Here is a 23,619-nt window from a genome sequence, read left to right on the forward strand (position 1 = left end):
TCAAATTCAACCCTTTATTTGCAGGAGTTGCAGGTTGACATTGTCTAACTTTTTCCAGTGTGTACATTAAGTCTGTAGTGAGGCCTTGTCCAGATCAAAAGGCTAAAATTTATACAACTGGCCTTTGCGGAAAACACCACGAAACCTGGGTTGCGCTCAGGAGGGTGAAACTTACTAGACGGATTCCACAGATTCCATCTGAACGTTCCAAAGTATTGAGCCCTCCTGAACGCAGCCATGTTTCTGGTGTGTGATAGGCCTGACCACAGCCAGGGATGGGGCCCAGTTCCAAACATACACAGGTCATATAGGGATTGAACGTTGAGAAGAGGGGTGAGGGATCGGTTTGGAATCGAGCCATCAAATACGTCTTCATCTAGAAAAAGGAAAACATGGCTGACGGCAAACCTTTTGAAACCCCTGGAGAACATCCATCTAGCATACAAATCAACCACTCACTACCTACTCTATAGTCTACAAATCATAGGCATTGCACATCAACTGAAAATAAAACAAAAATAAATGTATATACATGGTACACACGGGTTGAATCAACATTGTTTCCCACGTCATTTTCAATGAAATTATGTTGAACCATCATGGAATAGACATTGAATTGACGTCTGTGCCCAGTGAGTACGTACAATACTAGCAGTCTTCTAACATTGATAATTGTACATTTCCAAATAAATAAATAAAAAATAAAACTTTATTCACATTTGTTTTTTTAAGACCGTATGCCGTGGACTGTTATGTCAGTCAGAAACTCATATAGGCGAGGTAGTTAATGAAAACCAAGTCCTCTAACAGAGACGGCACAGAGAGAGGACCTCAGGCGTACTAAGCTAACAAAACACTCTTCGAGTGCCTCAGCAGCAGAGCGAGATAGAGAGGGGCTAAAAAAAAAAACGCAGACAACTGTAAGAGCACTTAAATCAAATCGAATGAATTAGGGCTAGGGGTTTTGCCTGGTCATGTAACCTGAGGAAAGACTCCTGGCCCCAACAATAAAACATAAGCAGCCAATTTGTCCCAAATTGGTCCCTTACCGCTACCCTTGGCCCCAACCCTTTGACGTTTGCAGAACTGTACAGGTGTTTCTACTTATCCAGAACTACTACTACTGCAAACGTCAAAGGGTGAGGGACAAGCAGGAGGGACAGGGAGCACATTGTAACTGGTTGAAGAAGTCAAGCAACAAAGAGGGGACAGTGTCTAAAGTATTTGGGCCAGGTGATTTTATTGCCTTCCCATACTCCCATATCTGCTCATTAACATTTGATAACAAAACTATGTCCAGATCCAACACCCCAAAAAACGTTACAATTACAGTCATATAATAAATAAAGAGATGTTCCATTACTAGAAAAAAATAAAGTTGTAGTCATGACTACAGAACACTACAGCTACGGGTAGGCAGAGTAACAGGGTGTCGAAATATGTTCAATGGTTTTTAGGATCCATTTAAATAGAGATGACCACTAAATACTAGAAAATAAAATATGTGTTTGTAAGGAAACACTTTCTAATAGAGAAAAGGGGGAAAAAGTTCCATCCACTGTGAGATCCAAAAGACTACAACTTACAGCATAGAAATACTGTACACAGCTTGGAGGGACAGAAGCTGACACAAGAAAATAAATAAATAAATATAATAATTTACAGCATGTACACAATCGGCAATACAGAATATAGGAGACAAAGAAGTTAAAAGAAGCTGTACATAAAAAAAATGTTTTTAACAAAGGACCCTTAAGTGTCTCAAACTATGTATACTATGACAGGATGTGTAGGGCTGTGTGTGTGTGTGTGTGTGTGTGTGTGTGTGTGTGTGTGTGTGTGTGTGTGTGTGTGTGTGTGTGTGTGTGTGTGTGTGTGTGTGTGTGTGTGTGTGTGTGTGTGTGTGTGTGTGTGTGTGTGTGTGTGTGTGTGTACGTGTGTTATCTGCAGCAGGCCAGTGCTCCCAGGGAGGTGTGGCTGTCCAGGCTGATGTCCGTGTCAGAGGTCATGGTGGGATCACTTGGCTCAGTCGACATGGAGGATACGTCATTGGCCGAGGAGGAGGATGAGGCGGGCTGAGGGGAGCTGTCAATCACTGCTGCACCTGTGCTGCGAGAAACACACAGGATGACTGATACACCTGTGCTAGGTACTAGCACGCACATTTACAAACACACACACTGTCCTTTAAGATACACCTGTGTGGCACACACCATAGGGTGCCGGAAGAGCCCCTCTAAGTCTGTAAGGGGTGCAGCAACCCCCCTACAGTATCCAACTACATAATTCACCTCCCTCCTATGAGTCAGATCTGCATGCTCCCTTTCAGTAACAGCGTTTTACTCGTGGTGTTTTTCAAAGTGAAATGTAATACAATAACAGCAGAGACCAGCTCACATAAGTACAATAAAAAACATCAGAAACAGTGTGTTAACTAACCTAAAGGAGGAGGTTGTCCTCTGATCACTCCATTCTGCTTGGTCCACTCATCCCACTCATACACCTCCTTCCAGATCAGGTCTAGGAAGAGAGTGAAGGGAGGGAGGGAGGGAGAGAGAGCGAGAGAGATTTGCCCTCATGACAAGTAACAAAACACAGAAATCATCACCGGGGGAAGATAATAAACACCCATTGGGGGGGTCAGTATCAGTATGACCTCATCCTACTGGACCCTGACCCAGGCAAAACCGGTGACAGTGGTATTTACACCCAGCCGTTGAACCTGGCCAGCTCTGCAGCATCACGTTTCACACCATAAAATAACATGGAAAAGTCGTAAACCAGTCAAATGTCAACGTTACAGTGAAAATGTTGTCGTGAAAAGTGAAAGCTCCTCTGGTACAATGGAACCAAAATGAAGTCCTAAAAGTGCAAACTCCAAGATAAATCGGGCATATACATTCAAGTATTTCAAAGTCGTTGACATATGTATGTGACCCCCATGTCTAGTGAAAAGTGATAGTTGTAGTAACGTCTCTAACCTTTCCACTCCTCCACCGTATGCTCTCGCTCATCCAGCTGCTTGTCTGTGATCTTTGGAGGAGGCTGAGAGGAAAAAGAAAGCAAAGGAAAGAGAGAAGAGAGGGAAGAAAGGTTCATCCCTACATCAAACCATTGACCGTAGTTCACTCTTCTGACTAGGAGTGTCAACCGTTTCAGTCCAATTTCCAAGTTTCCCCTACAATAGATCACACCACTTGTTAAACACTTACTGCCTCCACTTCTGCTGGGTCGTACCACACGTTGATATAGGGGTGTTTCAGGGCCTCGTCCACCGAGATCCTCTTAGACGAGTCAATCACCAACATCTTAGACAGCAGATCTCTGGCCTGGCTCGCTGGGAATGGAGAGAAAATATAGCTCAGACCAGCACATGCATACACACAAACCCTACCCACACACATTCTTAGTCTCCAGTACCTTTCAGTTTGTTGTGTTCTGAGTCTGCAGGGAAGAGGACGTCCGGGAAGAGTTTGTCGAAGCTGTATCCTGCGTAGCGCGGTCGGTTCTCAACATACGTCCTCACTGATTGGTTGAGCTTCATCAGGAACTCCTGGGGTGGAGTCCCGAGCTGCTCTATCACTTTGTTCCACTGGTCAATGTCTGAGCGGGTGGAGTTAGGGAACACACAGATTTCTCCAACAAACACACACTTTTACTTTGTTAGAGAACTACTTTGCCAGAACTATCCCTATGTTCTAGAACTATCTGTATGTGCCGGCAGAAGCTGAGGTGATTATTGGGGAGGGAGGATGGGAGCATGGCTGTACTTGGATATGGTGGATATGGTGGTGGGTGGAGAGCAAAAGCGGTGTGCTTTAGAGCAGTGGTTGATGGTATGAACATGGTAAAAAACACACAGGCAGGATTTAAAAAATGATATCATGGTAAAAGAGGAAAGGATACGGTCAGTGCCTGGGAACAGCACACTACCTCTGACCATCTCAGCCACAATACAGCCCACTGACCACACGTCCACTACATGATGAATGGAGAGATGACATGCAAGCACAGCGGAGAGGGGGGGTGGGGGGAATGAAGAACAGAGGAAGGAAATGAGAGAGTAAAGAGTTTATGGATTACAAAAAAAAATGGATATCGCAAATAAATCAGATGAATGAAACAGAAGACGGAAAGAGTGATACATCTGATGAACGAAAGAGAAGCATTGAATGAGTACATTGGGTAAATGAGAGTGAGAGTGGATGCAGCATGAAGAATCTGCAAGTCTCGAGCGACGGAGCCCTCTGTCAAAATGGGAAGGAAGAAGCAGGAAATCAGGACGTGAGATTGATTTTCCATTTCGGAAACTGAGAGACTGAAGAGAAATAGCTCCGCAGAGGTGGCAAACTGTTTTATTACTTAATAAGGAGGTGATTCACAGCCAGAAGCACTAAGGATACAGTCCCTTCCTGGGAACAGGATTTTGTGACGGACCATTTCTGCCAGAATACACCCCACAGACCATATGTCCACTGTTTACAACATGGAGAAGAGGAGGGGAGGGGGGTGGAGACACAGAAACAAGCTAATTAGATTTTAGCCGTTAATAAAGAGACCATTGTTTCTGAAGTGGTGATAAACGCATACAATTGTTATGGGTAGAATAAATATTTCATTGATTGATCCATTTATTCATTGTTTGATTGAAAGGTACTGACCGTTGGCCTGGTAGCCCATCCCCAATATGACCTCTGGTGCTCTGTAGTATCTAGTCACTACATAGGGGGTCATCAGTAAACCTGTAGCCGCTGTTCGAGCCAAGCCAAAGTCCAAGATCTTTAATGTACAGTCTGACTTCACCACAATGTTACTGGGCTTCAGATCCTAGAGGAGGGACAAAGAGAGATCAATATCATCAACGTTGTCATCATCATCAATAGCAGGGCCAAAACTGTCATTAAGCGACTTATCAGCTGCACACCACAATTTCTGGGGGGGTGTAGGTAGCCTGGGAAGTGTGTTCCAGTGCATTTTTTACTAAAATATTCTGGCAGACAGAATCTCCATCAGAGAGCATTATTGCAGTCTTGGCAATATGTTTTCGCTATTATGTCTCCCGACCCCTCCTGTCTCAGCCTCCAGTATTTACATTGCAATAGTTTATGTGTCGGGGGCTAGGGTCAGTCTGTTATATCTGGAGTATTTCTCCTGTCTTATCCGATGCCCTGTGTGAATTTAATCTCTCAATTCAATTCAATTCAATTCAATTTGCTTTATTGGCATGATGCAACAATGTACATATTGCCAAAGCTTATTTTGGATATTTACAATATAAAAATTAGAATCAAAATTGTCAACGGGACAACAGTAACAACAATAACCAAGTGTCAAAATAACCATACATTCAACAATAACAATAAGCATACAGTAGAGTACATGTGCAGGTTGATTGGTCTGTCAGACACTGTCCCTCAACTTGTGGCAGGCAGCAATGTAGTGCGCTGCCAACCCACAGCTCTCTGCGTCCTCCCCCAACAGGACGGGTAGCCTACTCTCATCAGAGAGGTCTTTGAAACCTTGAATAAGGGTTTTAAATTTGGGGAAATTACACTCTTCCCTGACATTTTGTCAGGAAATGCAGCTCCGTCTCAGGTTCTGCTGTTGTGCAGTGGTTGTACAGCCTTTCCTCTACAGGGAGCCAGGTTTTCCTGTGTCTACCCTTTTCAATGGCAAGGCTGTGCTCACTGAGCCTGTACTTTGTCAAGGTTTTTCTAAGGTTTTGATCAGTAACCATGGTCAAATATTTAGCCACAGTGTACTGTCGATTTAGGGGCAGATAGCACTGCATTTTGCTTTGTGTTTGTGCTTGTGTTTCCCAATAAGCAATATAGTTTTGTTTTGACTGTGTTGTAATTTGGTTTATCCTGATTGATTGGATGTTCTGGTCCTAAGGCTTCAGTGTGTTAGTAGAACCGGTCTGTGAACTCAGCCCCAGGACCAGCTGGATGAGGGGACTCTTTTCTTTGCTCAGCTCTTAGCATTGCAGGGCTTGGTAATGATTTGAGAGGGGGTCACTGTATTTTAGATGTTTCCAAATCTTAATTTTTTTAGTTTTTATTGTTAGTGGATATTGGCCTAATTCTGCCCTGCATGCATTGTTTGTAGTTTTCCTCTGGACATGTAGGATAATCTTACAGAACTCTGCATGCAGGGTTTCAATGGGGTGTTTGTTCCATTTGATGAAATCTTGTTTTGCAAGCGGACCCCACACCTTGCTGCCATAAAGTGCAATTGGTTCAATGACATATTCAATTAGTTTGAGAAATTTGAATTAGCTTTTTAATGGCGTAGAATGACCTGCGTGCTTTCTCTCTCAGTTCATTCACTGTCTCATTAAGGTGTCCAGTTGAGCTTATTTTTAAACCTAAGTAATTGTAGTGTGTGCAGTACTCTATATATTTTGTACCAATTGAGAACTTTGGTCTAATTCCCTGAGATCTGGATCTTCTCTGGAAAACCAGTATTTTAGTCTTTTTGGGGTTTACTGCCAGGGCCCAGGTCTGGCAGTACTGCTCTAGCAGGCCCAGGCTCTGCTGTAGGCCATGTGCTATGGTCATCTGTGAAGAGTAGGCATTTAACTTCTGAATTGTGGAGACTAACACCAGGGGCTGAGGATTTTTATAGAATAGTGGCCAATTCGTTGATGTAAATATTGAAGAGTTCAGGGCTCAGATTGCAACCCTGACAAAGGCCCCGCCGCTGGTTAAAGAATTATATTATTTTGTTGCCAATTTAAATGCTGCACGTATTGCCAGTATACATTTATTTAATTATGTCATATGTTTTACCCCCTACAAAGTTATTGAAAGTGTTGTAGATCAGTCCTGTATGCCAAATAGAATCAAATGCTTTTCGGAAGTCGATAAAGCAAGCATATATTTTGGTATTATTTTGGTGGACATGTTTATCTGTCAGGGTGTGTCGGGTGTAAATTTGATCAGTTGTGCGATGTTTTGGTATAAATCCAATTTGGCTTTTACTCAAGACATTGTTCTTATCTAGGAAGTTTAGAACTCTTACATTTATAATACTACAGAAAACCTTCCCCAGGTTACTGTTCACACAAATGCCTCTGTAATTGTTAGGGTCAAATTTGTCTCCATTTTTAAAGATTGGAGTTATGAGTCCTTGATTCCAGATGTCAGGGAAATAAACTACACTCAAATTAAACAGTTTTAATATAGCCAATTGAAACTTTGCACTAGTGTTTGAGCATCTCATTTAGGATGCCATCAGGTCCGCATGCTTTTTTAAATTAGAGAGCCTGAAGTTTCTTATAGAGCTCCTGGTTAGTAAAATGGATTTATTTTGTCCGTTATAGCTTTTTCTAATTCATTCAACGTCTCATGAATCTCTCTCTCTCTCTCTCTCTCTCTCTCTCTCTCTCTCTCTCTCTCTCTCTCTCTCTCGGAGGGTGGAGGAAGAGGAGGAGGAGGACCTGAGCCCTAGGACCATGCCTCAGGACTATCTGGCCTGATGACTCCTTGCTATACCCAGTCCACCTGATCGTGCTGTTACTCCAGTTTCAACTGTTCTGCCTGCGGCTGACCTGACCTGTTCACCGGACGTGCTACCTGTCCTAGACATGCTGTTTTCAACTCTCTAGAGAAAGCAGGAGCAGTAGAGATACTCTGAATGATCGGCTATGAAAAGACAACTGACGTTCACTCCTGAGGTGCTGACCTGTTGCACCCTCTTCAACCACTGTGATTATTATTATTTGGCCCTGCTGGTCATCTATGAACATTTTAACATCTTGGCCATGTTCTGTTTTAATCTCCACCCAGCATAGCCAGAAGAGGACTGGCCACCCCTCATAGCCTGGTTCATCTCTAGGTTTCTTCTTAGGTTCCAGCCTTTCTAGGGTGTTTTTCCTAGCCACTGTGCTTCTACACATGCATTGCTTGCTGTTTGGGGTTTTAGGCTGGGCTTCTGTACAGCACTTTGTGACATCCGCTTATGTAAGAATTTTATAAATACATTTGATTTATTGATTGACTGATGGTAAGGGAACATAAACAATGAGAGCGACAGATGGGGGACATTAGTGAAGCTACGTAGGAGTATTGGAGTGGCGTCAACATAATATATTATAAAACCGTCAGCATCCATTTTCCTCACCATATTAACAACAGTAATTAGTCACACCATTTGAACTACAATAGTATAGTGAGTCATCTTTCACAGATTTGCATGTATGCTAGCAGCTTAGTAGTATGACATACAAACCAGTTACAGTGTTATAGAATCAAGATTATTCATTGGGATTTTCCCATTCTTGTCTAAGGTGTACAGTTGAAGTCGGAAGTTTTACACGTTGGAGTCATAAAAATATGTTTTTCAACCACTCTACAAATTTCTTGTTAATTAACTATAGTTTTGGCAAGTCGGTGAGGACATCTACTTTGTGCATGACACAAGTCATTTTTCCAACAATTGTTTACAGACAGATTATTTCACTTATAATTTACTGTATCACAATTCCAGTGAGTCAGAAGTTTACATACACTAAGTTGACTGTACCTTTAAACAGCTTGGAAAATTCCAGAAAATTATGTAATGATCTTAGAAGCTTCTGATATGCTAATTGACATCATTTGAGTCAATTGGAGGTGTACCTGTGGATGTATTTCAAGGCCTACCTTCAAACTCAGTGCCTCTTTGTTTGACATCATGGGAAAATCAAAAGAAATCAGCCAAGACCTCAGAAAAAAATTTAGACTTCCACAAGTCTGGTTCCTCCTTGGGAGAAATTTCCAAACGCCTGAAGGTACCACGCTCATCTGTACAAACAGTAGTACGCAAGTATAAACACCATGGGACCACACAGCCGTCATACCGCTCAGGAAGGAGACGTGTTCTGTCTCCTAGAGATGAACGTTCTTTGGTGCGAAAAGTGCAAATCAATCCCAGAACAACAGCAAAGGACCTTGTGAAGATGTTGGGGAAACAGGTACAAAAGTATCTATATGCACAGTAAAACGAATCCTATATCGACATAACCTGAAAGGCTGCTCAGCAAGGAAAAAGCCACTGCTCCAAAACTGCCATGAAAAAAAGCCAGACTACGGTTTGCAACTGCACATGGAGAAAATGGAGAAATGTCCTCTGGTCTGATGAACCAAAAATAGAACTGTTTGGCCATAATGACCATCGTTATGTTTGGAGGAAAAAGGGGGAGACTTGCAAGCCGAAGAACACCATCCCAACCGTGAAGCGCGGGGGTGGCAGCATCATGTTGTGGGGGTGGCAGCATCATGTTGTGGGGGTGCTTTGCTACAGGAGGGACTGGTGCACTTCACAAAATGACTGCAACATGAGTGAGGAAAATTATGTGGATATATTGAAGCAACATCTCAAGACATCAGTCAAGAAGTTAAAGCTTGGTCACAAATGGACAATGACCCCAAGCACACTTCCAAAGTTGTGGCAAAATGGCTGAAGCACAACAAAGTCAAGGTATTGGAGTGGCCATCACAAAGCCCTGACCTCAATTCTATAGAAGATTTGTGGGCAGAACTGAAAAAGCCTGCGTGAGCAAGGAGGCCTACAACCCTGGAGCTTGTGGAAGGCTGCCCAAACCATTTGACCCAAGTTAAACAATTTAAAGGCAATGCTACCAAATACTCATTGAGTGTATGTAAACTTCTGACCCACTGGGAATGTGATGAAAGAAATAGAAGCTGAAAGAAATAAGTCTCCTTACTATTATTCTGACATTTCACATTCTTAAAATAAAGTGGTGATCCTAACTGACCTAAGGCGGGAATTTTTACTTGGATTAAATGTCAGAAATTGTGAAAAACTGAGTTTAAATGTATTTGGCTAAGGTGTATGTAAACTTCCGAATTCAACTGTACCTGCTCCATTGCTCCAAATATGTATCCCAAATCTATCTCTCCCTATACAGTGCACTACTTTGACCAGAGCCTGGGAATAGGGTGCCATTTCAGACGCAAACACAGTTAATTAGAGCAGAAGCAGTGTTTAGATCATTAGCCGGTTCGTCTTGATCTCCTGTGGATGTAGCCAACATCAAAGCTCTGACATCATCACCTACTCTTTGTGGAGGAGTTACTGTAATCAGAGCTTTGGGCTTACTTTTCCAGGAAATACAAAAATTCCCCAGAATTTCTAATCCCGAGCTACAAATTATAATGATGAGCTACATTATTAGCTTAGTGTTACCCTGAGCCATAACCTGCATCTACCTGTTAGCTAAGTGTTAGCACGTACAGCATGAGGCGATCCCTGTGTCTACATGTTAGCTTAGCGTTAGCGTGTATGAGCCAGCATGAGCCTTACCCTGTGTATGATGCCGGCATTGTGGAGGTGTTTGATGCCACACAGCATCTGGTACAGCAGGTAGGACAACCTCTCATGGTCCAGCTCCATCTGAATCACCTGGCACAGGTTGGCATCCATCAGCTCCATCACAATGTATCTACACAGGTAGGAAGTGAGATGAGAATATGCACACACATGCGCGTACACATACGGGCACACACACATAGACGCAAACACACACACACAAACAGGAGCGGGCGCACACACCCTCATCGTGAGGTAACTGTGGAGCCGGCTGGATGGCTTGAACAGAGAGAGCTTACATGTATGCATAAATAAGACCTTATGGATGCCAAGTCTTGGTCATGATATGGTTTCAGTTTTTTTTTTAGCCGGCAGAGAGATTTCACACAGTTATTCTGCCACTGATGACAGACAGGCCTGTTCAAAAGGTCCTCCCATGTCTTAATTCCTAACAGCATGTAACCATTTTACACTGTCAAAGGTTTATCATGTTATTCTAAACCAGTTAATGTACTTACACATCTGCAAATTCTTCTAATGATTTTTGTGGGCTGAATACGTTTAATAAGCCAATGATCTGTAGAGGTAACATAAGCACATAAACACAACAACATAAGTCATACAGGTTGATTAGATTAGTTTCCTCAATGTAAGAAAATACAGTCCACATGTTTGTAATCAATTCAATTTCAAACGTATTATACACTAAAACAATAAAAAGTCCCTTGATGCTGATTGACTGAAACCGCGTTCTAGTCCTCTGTATTTTCACAATATAAGCTACCATGGCAAATGCCTGTATACTGTTCTATCTCTCTGAGTATCATTACACATTCATAACATATTATTCCTACTGTTCCTGTCCAGCCAGGCCAATCATAAACATAATCGAGCATCATTGTCATAGAGTCTCATCTAGATTATCATCGAAACAGCAAGAAGAAGTCGTTGACCAGTGTTGCTCGGCAGACTTACATTTTTGTGATTGACACATTTCATTAACACCAGTTCTCTGTACGCTCGCTTGGCGTGCGTCTGGTTCTGGAACGGCCGACTTAACTTCTTAATAGCCACATTTCTCTCAAGGTTGTGGTCATACGCTGAACTAAAAGGCAAGACAAAGAACATGGCAATACATGAACACATCTGCGACAATGGCGTGATACAGACTGTGGTAAATAGGATTTTAAATGGATGTCTGATTGGTGTTTCTTTTCATTGGGTATTTTACAGCATATGACCTTGAAATATAACCTAAAATGAGGACACTGTCCAAATGAATTAATTCCATGATTCATTTTGCCATTGATGGACCAGCTTTGGCATTAGCCTTGGTCCATTGATTCAGCACCACAGTGTTTAGACAAATTCAAACATCGGGGGAAATTGGTATGTAGCTCTGAATTTATGTTACCTTGGAAACCAATTGAATCTGAAATAAAGGTATTCCATTGGGGCTAAATAAATCAAAAATATCTCAAGCAAAAAGGATTTGGAAACAATAAACTGCAACACTTTATTTTGCATCCCATCGTTTACTGGTAATTACCTGGCACAAACCACTGTTCAAACATTAATGAAGTAGTATATGACTGGCAGAAAAAAACTAAGGGGAGGAAAAAACACCCAATTGTCATACTTAAGTAAAAGTCAAGACACTGTACCTTAATAGGAAATGACTCAAGTAAAAGCAAAAGTCAACCAGTAAAATACCACTTGAGTAAAAGTATAAAAGTATTTGGTTTGAAATATACTGAAGTATCAAAAGTAAATGTAATTTCAAAAATGTACTTAAGTAGCAAAAGTAAAAGTATAAATCATTTCAAATTCCTTATATTAAGCAAACTATTTGGCACAATTTTTTAAATGTACGCATAGCCAGGGACACACTCCAACACAGACATCATTCAGAAACAAAGCCTTTGTGTTTAGTGAGTCATCAGATCAGAGGCAGAGTGGTTGAGTGTGTGAATTGGACCATTTCTGTCCTGCTTTCAAAATGTAATGAGTACTTTTGGGTGCTGGAGGGGCCTCCCGAGTGGCACAGTGGTCTAAGGTTCTACTAGCTGATTCGAGTCCAGGCTCTGTTGCAGCCAGCCACACCGGGATACCCATGGGGTGGCAAGCAATTGGCCCAGTGTCGTCTGGGTTAGAGGAGGGCTTGGCCGACAGCGACTCCTATGGCGGGCCGGTTCCAGTGCACGCTGACATTGTCGCCAGGTGTTTCCTCCGACACATTGGTGCGGCTGGCTTCCGGGTTAAGTGGCCATTGTGTCAAGAAGCAGTGCTGCTTGGCTGGGTTGTGTTCCGGAGGATGCATGGCTCTCGACTTTCGCCTTCGAGTTGCAGCGATGGGAGAGTCAGGAAAAATGTATGGAGTAAAAAGTACATAATTTTCTTTAGGAATGTAGTGAAGTAAAAGTAGAAGTTGTCAAAAATAGAAATAGTAAAGTACAGTACAAATAGTACAGATACCCCAAAAAACTACTTAAGTTGTACTTTAAAGAATTTTTACTTAAGTACTTTATACCAATGCCACCAAATTAGATTTGGTTTTTCAAATGTATCGTGGGGCTGACATTTTCCATCAAGGCACTCTTGAAGAAAACAAATTGATGAACTTGTTGATTAAAAGCATTTATTTCTAAAAATTTAAAAGCATAACAAACAAACGCCAATACATTTCGGCATGATGTCAGCCTTCATCTGGGGGTAAAGGTTGTAATGTCCACATGGGGGCTCTATGAATCACATTTGAGTGGCAGAATAACCAATAAGAAAACATGTGACATAAACAAAATAACAGCACAAGGAAATTAAACAGGGGTGTGAACATAAAGTAAATTATATAAGAATAATTCAAATTGGCCCCAAGAAATCATACAAATAGCATAAAAGATATATACCTAAAAATGACCATACCAATTGAACAATTTGTATTTACCAAGGGGTGACCTTCATCCCCTTTGTTTGTTTCTGCCAGTCATAGACTGCCCTTTTCAAAGAGTACCTTTGTACCAAGTCTCCATGGCCTTATAGATTTTACCCATTTGAGCCCACCAGCACATTGTTTTTTCTTCTCAGTAATGAAATAGTAATTGCAAAGTGATTACACTTACCAGACGATTCCCTGTGCTCCTGAGCCAATGGGCCTTAGATTCTGGTAGCGCTTCAGAACTTTGAAGGTGGAATCTCCGACATCTAAACTATAGAACTCCCTCTCTCCTCCTCGCTTGTTTTTATTCATGATGAAACCTGGAGGAGCTACTTTCTGGGCATCCAAACTAGGCTATCTGTACTATGGACCCGCACACACACACACACACACGCGCACACACACACACACACACACACACAGAGAAAGAGAGAGAGAGCATAACATATTTTTAGGATACAGAACACAGGTAGCTACGGTATGTTCGGAAGTGCATGTTTCTAGCTTTAAGATCAAATCTGCATTAGGGGAAATAGCACCACTGATCAGCCCCAGCGCCATTATTATTGTTTTTTTGCTGTTGATAAAAACGAAGGAGAGTTGCATTCGGCAGTGTGGTAAAAATAAATAAATTAAAGGGCATATTCTGCTGTCCTATCGTGAGTGCAATGATGTCAGATAAAAAGTGTTTGATGTTTGCAATAACTTCTTTATTGTAGTAATATTCCGAACGGACATGGCAGTTTCACAAATTAAGGATTCCAGCGTTAACCTATTATTCTTATTAACCTTATCCAATGCTACAGTTTTCCTTCTTAAACCTAAAAGGTTTAAAAATCAGATGATCAGATGTTTTCAAAACTCAGAAGCAATCTTTTTTTGAGATAAGTCCACGTCCCAGGCCATGTGTATATGCCACAATCAAAAATGAATGGAGAAGATAAGCACCATGCAATTTCCAGATCTGTGGTGCTTATCTTTCAATGATTTTGTTGGTTGAGGTATTGTATATACAGTGCCTAGTGAAAGTCTTCACACCCTTGCACAGTTGTCACATATTGCTGCCTTAAATTAAAATCTAAAAAGGAATATACATTTTTTTCTTTTCTACAGATCTACTTAAACTGCTCCACATTTTCAAAGCGTAAGACAAATTGTAGACGTGCGGAAAAAAAATAAAAAATAGAAAACAAAGATATTTTAATTGCGTAAGTCTTTACACACCTTCCTGGGTGAAGAGCAAATATTTTCCTGAAAAAAACACTCAATTTATTGAATGGTGTCCATCTGTTCGCATAAGTAGTGGTTCTCATTATTTAATAATAACTTACACTGTCTTTGTAAGGTCCCCCTGTTAGATAGTGATATGCAAACAATGATTCAACCTCAGAGCCACCAATTAGTTTTAAAAACATGTCAGTGATTCATTTTTAGACAGGGGAGGTTCCAAAATATTTCATAGACACTGAAATTTGGGGCGGCAAGGAGCCTAGCGGTTAGAGCTTTGGTTCAGTAACCGAAAGGTTGCTAGATCTAATCCCTGAGCTGAGAAGGTAAAAATCTATCGTTCTGCCACTGAACAAGGCAGTTAACCCACTGTTCCTAAGCCATCATTGTAAATAAGAATTTGTTCTTAGCTAACTTGCCTAGTTAAATAAAGGTAAAATATATTTTTATGTCACTTTGGGTAAATGATGTGCAGGCAGTGTATCATATCACTGGAGATCTGGCTGTCCTTCCTAACTGAGCTGCAGGAAAGAATGGAAACTGTTCAGGGATATCACTATGTGGCCAAATATGATTTTAAAACAGCAACAGAGTTCATTGGCTGAGCAGGGAGAAAACTGTGCATTGATCAACAACACTGCATTCACTCCACATTACTGGCTTGTTTGAAAGAGTGAAAAAAAGGAATCTTCTACAACAACAAAAATCACTACTGTTTGCAACATGGCCCTTAAAGTTATACTGTACTTCAAGTCAGCATGGCAGAATATTAAACTTTTGGGTCAAATCCAACACAACACATCACAGAGTGAAGCCCTCTACATTTTCTTGAATTGTGGTGGTAGTATTATGTTATAGGTATGCTTGTCACAAGCAGGGACTGGGGACTTGTGTCAGGCCAAAAGTAAATATGAAAGGGGCGAAGCCCAGTGAAAAACTTTTGAAAACCTGCATCAGTCTTTTGAAAAACTAACACTTGTTTTTCCAGAGGGAAAATTACACACATTTTAAGACATATGACACACCAGCTGTCCACAAGATGTTGGGTGTTCCTGAGTCGTCCAGTCTCAGTGCTGACATAAATCTGTTTGAAAACCTGAGGTAAGACTTGAATATTGCTGTCCATCAATGATCCCCAAACAAATTGACTTAGCTTCAGCAATTTTGCCAAACACAAAGGATATATACTCAAGAGGACTGTTATTAGCATGTTTAACCACTCGTCTGTAAATTATTAGATTATCAGACACTCAACAAGGTCTGATTTAATTATTACTGAAACAGGATACAAGTGGGAAATATAATGATCCAGTCCATTAAAAAAAATTGGAGGCCCCTTAATCGGTCGACCTCTACTATAGACCACCAAGTGCTAACAGTCAGTATCTGGATAATATGTGTGAAAGGCTTGATAATGTATGGGACATCAACAGAGAAGTATATTTTCTGGGTGATTTAAATATTGACTGGCTATCATCAAACCGCCCACTCAGGAAAAAACTTCAAAACTGTAACCAGTGCCTGCAACCTGGATCAGGTTGGCAGTCAACCTAACAGGGTAGTTACAAACAGCACAGGAATTAAATCATCAACATGTACTGATCACATCTTCACTAATGCTGCAGATATTTGCTTTAAAGCGGTATCCAAATCCATAGGATGTAGTGATCACAATATAATAGCCATATCTAGGAAAGCCAAAGTTCCAAAGGATGGGCCTAATATAGTGTCTAAAAGGTCCTACAAGAAGTTTTGTGGTTATGTTGATGTTGATGATGTTGCTGGTCTGTGGTGTGTTATGAGGAGCAACCAGACGCTGCACTCGATGCATTTATGAAACGACTTATTCCAGTTACTAATAAGCACACACCCGTTAAGAAAATGACTGTAAAAATGGTTAAATCCCCTTTGATTGAGAGGGATGAGGCAAAAGGTATGGCAAGTAAGTCTGGCAGCCCAACTGATTGGCAAACGTACTTCAAATTAAGAAATCATGTGACTAAACTAAATAAAAATAAACTACACTATGAAACAAATATAAATTATATAAAGAATGATAGTAAAAAGCTTTGGTGCACCTTAAATTACATTTTGTGAAAAAGGCCACCTCAGCTCCTTCATACAGTATATTGAATCAGATGGCTCATTCATCACAAAGCCCACTGATATTGCAAACTACTTTAATGATTTATTCATTGGCAAGATAAGCAAACTTAGGGTTGACATGCCAGCAATAAATGCTGACACTACACATCCAAGTATGTCGGACCAAATTATGAAAGACAAGAATTATACTTTTGAATTCCGTAAAGTCAGTGTGGAGAGGTGAAAAAATATTGTTGTCTATCAACAATGACAAGCCACCAGGGTCTGACAATCTTGATGGAAAATTACTGAGGATAATAGCAGACGATATTGCCACTCCTATTTCCTAAATCTTCAATTTATGCATGTGCCCTCAGGCCTGGAGGAAAGCTAAAGTCTCTCTTTACTGGCTCAAATAGCCGACCAATCAACCTGTTACCAACCCTTAGTAAACTTCTGGGGGAAAATGTGTTTGACCAGATACAATGCTATTTACAGTAAACAAAATTTGTCAACATGCTTATTGGGAAGGACACTCAACAAGCACAGCACCTACACAAATGATGGATGATTGGCTGAGATAAATTGATTATAAAATTATTGTGGGGGCTGTTAGACCTCAGTGCAGCTTTTGACATTATTGATCATAGTCTACTGCTGGAAAAACATATGTGTAATGGCTTTACACCACCTGCTATAATGTGGATAAAGAGTTACTTGTCTAACAGAGAGGGTGTTCTTTAATGGAAGCCTATCAAATATAATCCAGTTAGAATCAGGAATTCCCCAGAGTAGCTGTTTAGGCCCCTTGCTTTTTTCAATTTTCACTAACGACATACCACTGACTTTGAGTAAAGCCAGAGTTTCTATGTATGCGGATGACTCAACACTATACACGTCAGCTACTACAGCGACTGAAGTGACTGAAACTCTCAACAAAGAGCTGCAGTTAGTTTCAGAGTGGGTGGCAAGGAATAAGTTAGCCCTACATATTTCTAAAACTAAAAGCATTGTGTTTGGTACAAATCATTCACTAAACCCTAATCCTCAACTAAATCTTGTACTAAATAATGTGGAAATTGAGCAAGTTGGGATGACTAAACTGCTTGGAGTAAAACTAGATTGTAAACTGTCATGGTCAAAACATATTGATGCAGTAGTAGCTAAGATGGGGAGAAGTCTGTCTGTAATAAAGCGATACTCTGCCTTCTTAACAACACTATAAACAAGGCAGGTCCTACAGGCCCTAGTTTTGTCGCACCTTGACTACTGTTCAGTTGTGTGGTCAGGGGCCACAGAAAAGGAAAATTGCAATTGGCTCAGAACAAGGCAGTACTTTTACCTATGAGAGGTATTGACATGTTGAATGCACCGAGCTGTCTGTCTAAACTACTGGCACTCAGCTCGGACACCCATGCATACCCCACAAGACATGCCACAAGAGGTCTCTTCACAGTCCCCAAGTCCAGAACAGAGTATGGGAGGCACACAGTACTACATAGAGAGATGACTACATGTAACTCTATTCCACATCAAGTAACTGACGCAAGAAGTAAAATTTGATTTTTAAAAACAGATTCAAAAACACCTTATGGAACAGCGGGGACTGTGAAGCAACACAAACATTGGCACAGACACATGCATACACACACACACACACACGATAACATACACACTATACGTACACATGGATTTTGTCATGTAGATATGTGGTAGTGGTTGAGTACAGGCCTGATGGCACACAGTGTGTTGTGAAATCATTAAGACAAAGTGTGTTTAACACATTTTGGTTACTACGTGGTTCCATGTGCGTTATTTTATAGTTTTGATGTCTTCACTATTATTCTACAATGTAGAAAATAGTCAAAATAAAGAAAAACCCTTGAATGAGTAGGTGTGTCCAAACTTTTGACTGATACTGTATATATATATATTTGCATTTTTTTTTTAAATCTATCTGCAAAATATACAAGCTGATAAATAAATAAATAAGGATATTTGCTGCTCCAAGAGTTGCGTAAAGTTGGTGAAATCTTACTCAACATGATTCACAGCTGTAATTATTGCTTTCCAAGGTGCTTTGAACAAGTATTAACTCTGGGGTGTGAAGACATACGCAATCAAGATTTACATTGTTTGTTTTTTATGCATTTTTAAAGTGTATTTTTGATTTACTTTTAAGTGTAGAGTAGGTTGTGTAAATCAGTAGGAAAAAAATCTACTGTAATCCATTTTATATTTAAATATAAGGCAGCAAAATGTGACAACTGTGCAAGGGGTATGAAGAGTTTCCCTAGGGACTGTAGCTGGATCTAAACAACGGATGGTGTGGGATGTTGATTCTTCTTGACATAAGACTACTTTTGTGGTATGAGAACACCTGACAAAACGTGAAGCGGAATGTAATGTCCCTTAAACTTTACAAACAGAGGAGGTGGGAATATACAATATCCTCAGAAGCCACTGGTCTGAGTGTGAACCATAGGTGGTCTACTTCTCTCAATAAATGTGTATATGAAACATGAGCCGAAGAATATCTCTGTCAGGGCTCAGGGTTCAATGGGATGGGGTCATACTGATACTGACCCTCCAATTAGTGTTTCCCCCTCTTTCTCTCTCTCCCATCTTCTCACTGATCTATACTGAACACAAATATAAATGCAACATGTAAATTGTTGGTCCCATATGTCATTAGTTGAAATTAAAGAGCACAGAAATGTTCCATACGCACAAAAAGCTTATTTCGCTTTTTGTTCATTTCTCTACCATAAGCCTTCTTAACAACACTATCAACAAGGCCTCCAACGTTGTTTTAGAGAATTTGGCAGTACGTCCAACCGGCCTCACAACAGCAGACAACGTGTAACCACGCCAGCCCAGGACCTCCACATCCGGCATCTTCACCTGCGGGATTGTCTGAGACCAGCCATCTGGACAGCTGATGAAACTAAGGAGTATTTCTGTCTGTAAAAAAGCCCTTTTGTGGCAAAAAATGATTAGCTGTGTCTGGCTCCCCAGTGGGTGGGCCAGGTTACCAAGTGAGTGGGCCTATGCCCTCCCAGGCCCACCCATGGCTGTGCCCCTGTCCAGTCATGTGAAATCCATAGATTAGGGCCTAATTCATTTATTTAAATTTACTGATTTCCTTATATGAACTGTAACTCAGTAAAATCTTTAAAAATGTTGAATGTTGCATTTATATTTTTGTTCAGTGTAAGTTTTCATTACTGCTTAAGCCCAGTCTGACCTGGACTAAAGCCCAGAGACATTGGCCCGATTTGACTACATTGAAAATACATCTTTTGTAACCATTGGATAGTAACGTCTGCGTTCACCTATCATGTCAGGCAGCTTAGTGGTAGCCTCGTGGTTAAGTGCATTGGGATAGTAACTGAAAGATTGCTGGTTTGAATCCCTGAGCCGACTAGGCAACAAATCTTTTGATGTGCCATTGAGAACTTAATCCTAATGCTCTGGAGAAAAGTGACTGCTAAATGGCTAAAATGTAAATCAATGATTTCCCTCCATTTTGAAATATATCCTTCTTTACCATTGGAGGTAATAGCCACTAAGGGTTTCATTAGCTTTCACATATCTTATCAGTTCAAAACTGTGGTTTCCCAAGGAAGGGAGGACGGAAGCATGCATTGTGATTAGTCCATCATAATAGGGCTAAATATGTTTCAGCCCATGCTGTTTCCTCTGACATCCCGACTGTCCTGCTAACGTCACACTTGCGCATCAGAGACAACCCCCGCCGTGTCAAAGTAAACACTCAGATTCCACACACACACACCGCACAGTGTTACAGTAATTATTTATATCAATCATCAGACAGAAGCCAGGCATTCATACGATCATGGTTCAGATGGATCAGGTGAGTGGGTTATAGGTTTGTAGGAATTGTAGGTTATATACCTGCATGGGTATACTGTAAGTCTGAATGAATAAATTAACAATTGCTGTATAATGATTACAAACATACTATGGTTAATGGATAAAGCATAACATTATGTAGCCAACTTTGCTATACCAATTGATCTAATGTTCTACTTAGCTCTTGGATGATGTCAATTACTGTAAGATGCAGTTACCAGTGAACAGTAATACCTGTTAATGTATTACAGTGACTGTTTATTATGTGTAATCATTACGTGACAAAATGATGAATACGGGCTATAAATGCAGTATCTTATCTTTCCACTTCAGTCAGTGACTGGCTGCACCAACAGCAGCTCTCTTTCTCTCTCCCCCTTTCTATAGCTCCCTCTTCCTCTCTCTCCTTTCTCTGTCCATCTCCACTTGGCATTATTAGGTAGGTCTATCAAGGGCCTATGAGTCAGGCCGGCAGCTACACTTCTACAGCCCTGCAATTACAGTCAGGGGCCCTCCACTCCAGTTGTCTTCATAATTAACATGATAAACAGCCCCTCAACACTGGCAGTCAATCCTGAGCCCCACCAATACAGGGACTGACTATAGCGTATATCCGACAAAACATCCACAATTATGAATCTCCCCTCAAGATATTAAAGGGGCAATCCAGTCACAAATGTGATTTCCCTGTGTTTTACACATATTTCCATACTATGAGTTTGGAATAATACCGTTAAATTGTGAAAATTATGATAGTGCCATTTTAGTGTAAGAGGTGTTTGAAAAGACCACCTGCAATTTCTGCTTGTTTGCACGGGTGGGGGTTTTGGACCACCTGGCGACATCACCAGGTGGTGTAAGTTAATACACCAATAACAAATAGTTTTCCCTTCTCTCTGTTAAAGATGCACTATGCAGATATCGCTCTGCCATTTCCTGGTTGCTAAAAGTGTAATAGATCACTTAATTTCAGTTTATGCGACAAAACAAGCAAGTATAGTGTAGAGAATCATTGTACCAGGGGCCAACTTTCACTGGGGACGGGGAGGGACATGCAAATAGAAATAGCACACATAGAACAGATCTACCATGTCATAGACTTGCTTTCAATGAGAATGACAGATCTATAACACACATTTCTATGTGAATTTGGTTACATATTGCAGTTAGTTAATAGCAGCTGATTTTCAGGTTACATATCCCTCCCATTAGGCTCCTCCAATTAGGCCCTTCACTCAGGCCACTCCCAGACAGTCCTAGCTAAATTATTGCTTGAGAAATTGCTTTTTGCTAAGAACCTATTTTGTTTCCTTTTTTACCATTTTAATTGAAAACAATTACTTAATTTCTGTTACCTGGAAATTATTTGATATTGACACAAAAACAGCTGCATTGGACCTTTAATACAGTATAACTAAGCAATAAGTAACATTGGAACATACACATAAACCATCTGATTAAATTCCTACATTTCCCTCTGTATTTTTATATAGAATAATAGATTGTTCACCAGTGTCATTACCTATATGGGCTTAACCTCTACGGGATCGGGGTCCCCCTCACGCAATGGTTGAGCTAACATAGGCTAATGTGATTAGCATGAGTAACAAAATAAATCCCAGGACATAGACATATGTGATATGGGCAGAAAGTTTAAATTCTTGTTAATCTGTCCAATTTACAGTCCAATTTACAGTAGCTATTACAGTGAAATAATACCATGATATTGTTTGAGGAGAGTGCACAATTATGAACTTGTATTAATAAACCAATCAGGCACATTTGGGCAGTCTTGATACAACATTTTGAACAGGTATGCAATGGTTCATTTGATCAGTCTAAAACGTTGTACATACACTGCTGCCACCTAGTGGCCAAGATCTAAATTGTGCATGGGTTGGAATAATACATTATGACCTTTCTCTTGCATTTGAAAGATGGTACAAAAAAACAACAAAAAAATTACGTTTTTTTCTTTGTATTATCTTTAACCAGATATAATGTGTTATATTCTCCTACATTAATTTCGCATTTCCACAAACTTCAAAGTTTTTCCTTTCAAATGGTATCAAGAATATGCATATCCTTGCTTCAGGTCCTGACAGACAGGCAGTTAGATTTGGGTATGTCATTTTAGGTGAAAACTGAAAAAAAATGGGTTGGATCCTTAAGAGGTTTTTAAGTCTTGAACATGTTATTGTATAAGCGGGTGGGTATACAGATAAGACCATAAAATAATATAAGCCTGTTCTGGCACTAGACTATATGTAAATACTAGGCCTATACTTTCCAATTGTTATTGTACCTTAAATATATTCCAGGCATAGCTGCCTTCATCATAACATTGTACACTGAACATCGTGTTGCCAAGACTTCAAGAATGACAGAGGGAAGATCTTCAGGCTTAAATATCGACAATTCAGATTGTTTATAATTCAGTAGTGATCAATTGATTTAATGGCCCTGACAATCCCCGGTATGTAACTCCAGTCATGATAACCTTGGCCAGCCGACCCTTTATCGTTATATGTAGATGTGACTGCCAGGTAAAAACAAACACAGGTGCCTTGAAAACATGACACTAATATGACAATGACCAACCTCGCTACAATGTAGCAAGTGGGTCTATACTTCTAAAGCCGGCTTTTTGGTAATAGCCTGGTTATTACAGCTTGTATGTAGCCGAGCCTATGCGATGCAGTATTGTGCTACACATAGCAGGATAACTTATTTTGAGCGCTATCTAAATCATCGTGGTACAACAACATTAAATCCTGGGCACGTTGTGCTTTTAGCTAAATATGATAGAATAAATTGCACAATTCTAATCTATTTACAACAAACAGCATCTGTAAATTGTGTGCGGTGCGGCGAAAACGACCCTCCCCCACAGCTAAACAATACCATGGACAGCGGCGCGGAAACATAACGCTTACCTCCGTCAACAAAATACAGAATGTCAGTTCTGGATTAGCCACAAAAGTCCGAGTCCTCGAAGATGAATTAAGTTTAATTATTTGGATAATAAATGATGGCTATTCTGCTGTCCTGCTACAAAACATGACCTCACGGAATTCACTACAATCTCTCTGCATTGACAGGCCGAGCGCGCACTGCAAGAAGACATGCGTACTACGTCACTAAAGCCCTACGCATCCGTGAGATAGGAGCTACCGCCCTAT

The 23,619-nt window shown here is 40.6% G+C and overlaps 1 protein-coding gene across 5 annotated transcripts; it reads right to left on the reverse strand.

Annotated features, from left to right (window-relative positions):
* LOC135510803 (mitogen-activated protein kinase 8-like) lies at window positions 1–23,556 on the reverse strand. Of its 5 annotated transcripts, none has more exons than XM_064932031.1 (12): window positions 23,374–23,556; window positions 13,434–13,607; window positions 11,290–11,419; window positions 10,833–10,891; window positions 10,309–10,447; window positions 4,662–4,827; window positions 4,404–4,475; window positions 3,421–3,603; window positions 3,213–3,337; window positions 2,982–3,045; window positions 2,440–2,520; window positions 1–2,104 (listed from the first exon to the last, which is right to left on the reverse strand). In XM_064932031.1, exons 2-12 carry the CDS (start codon window positions 13,559–13,561, stop codon window positions 1,941–1,943), a joined length of 1,311 nt encoding a protein of 436 aa, XP_064788103.1. In that variant the 5' UTR covers window positions 13,562–13,607; window positions 23,374–23,556; the 3' UTR covers window positions 1–1,940. The 5 variants fall into 5 exon arrangements, with proteins under 5 accessions (XP_064788103.1, XP_064788106.1, XP_064788101.1 ...); XM_064932034.1 differs by lacking the exon at window positions 4,404–4,475 and adding an exon at window positions 3,907–3,978 and having other exon boundaries at window positions 13,434–13,612; XM_064932029.1 differs by having other exon boundaries at window positions 13,434–13,612.
* Window positions 23,557–23,619: the final 63 nt, after the last annotated feature.

The sequence above is a fragment of the Oncorhynchus masou genome, chromosome 23 (genome assembly GCF_036934945.1).
Source record: "Oncorhynchus masou masou isolate Uvic2021 chromosome 23, UVic_Omas_1.1, whole genome shotgun sequence".
In the NCBI taxonomy this organism is placed as follows: domain Eukaryota; kingdom Metazoa; phylum Chordata; class Actinopteri; order Salmoniformes; family Salmonidae; genus Oncorhynchus; species Oncorhynchus masou.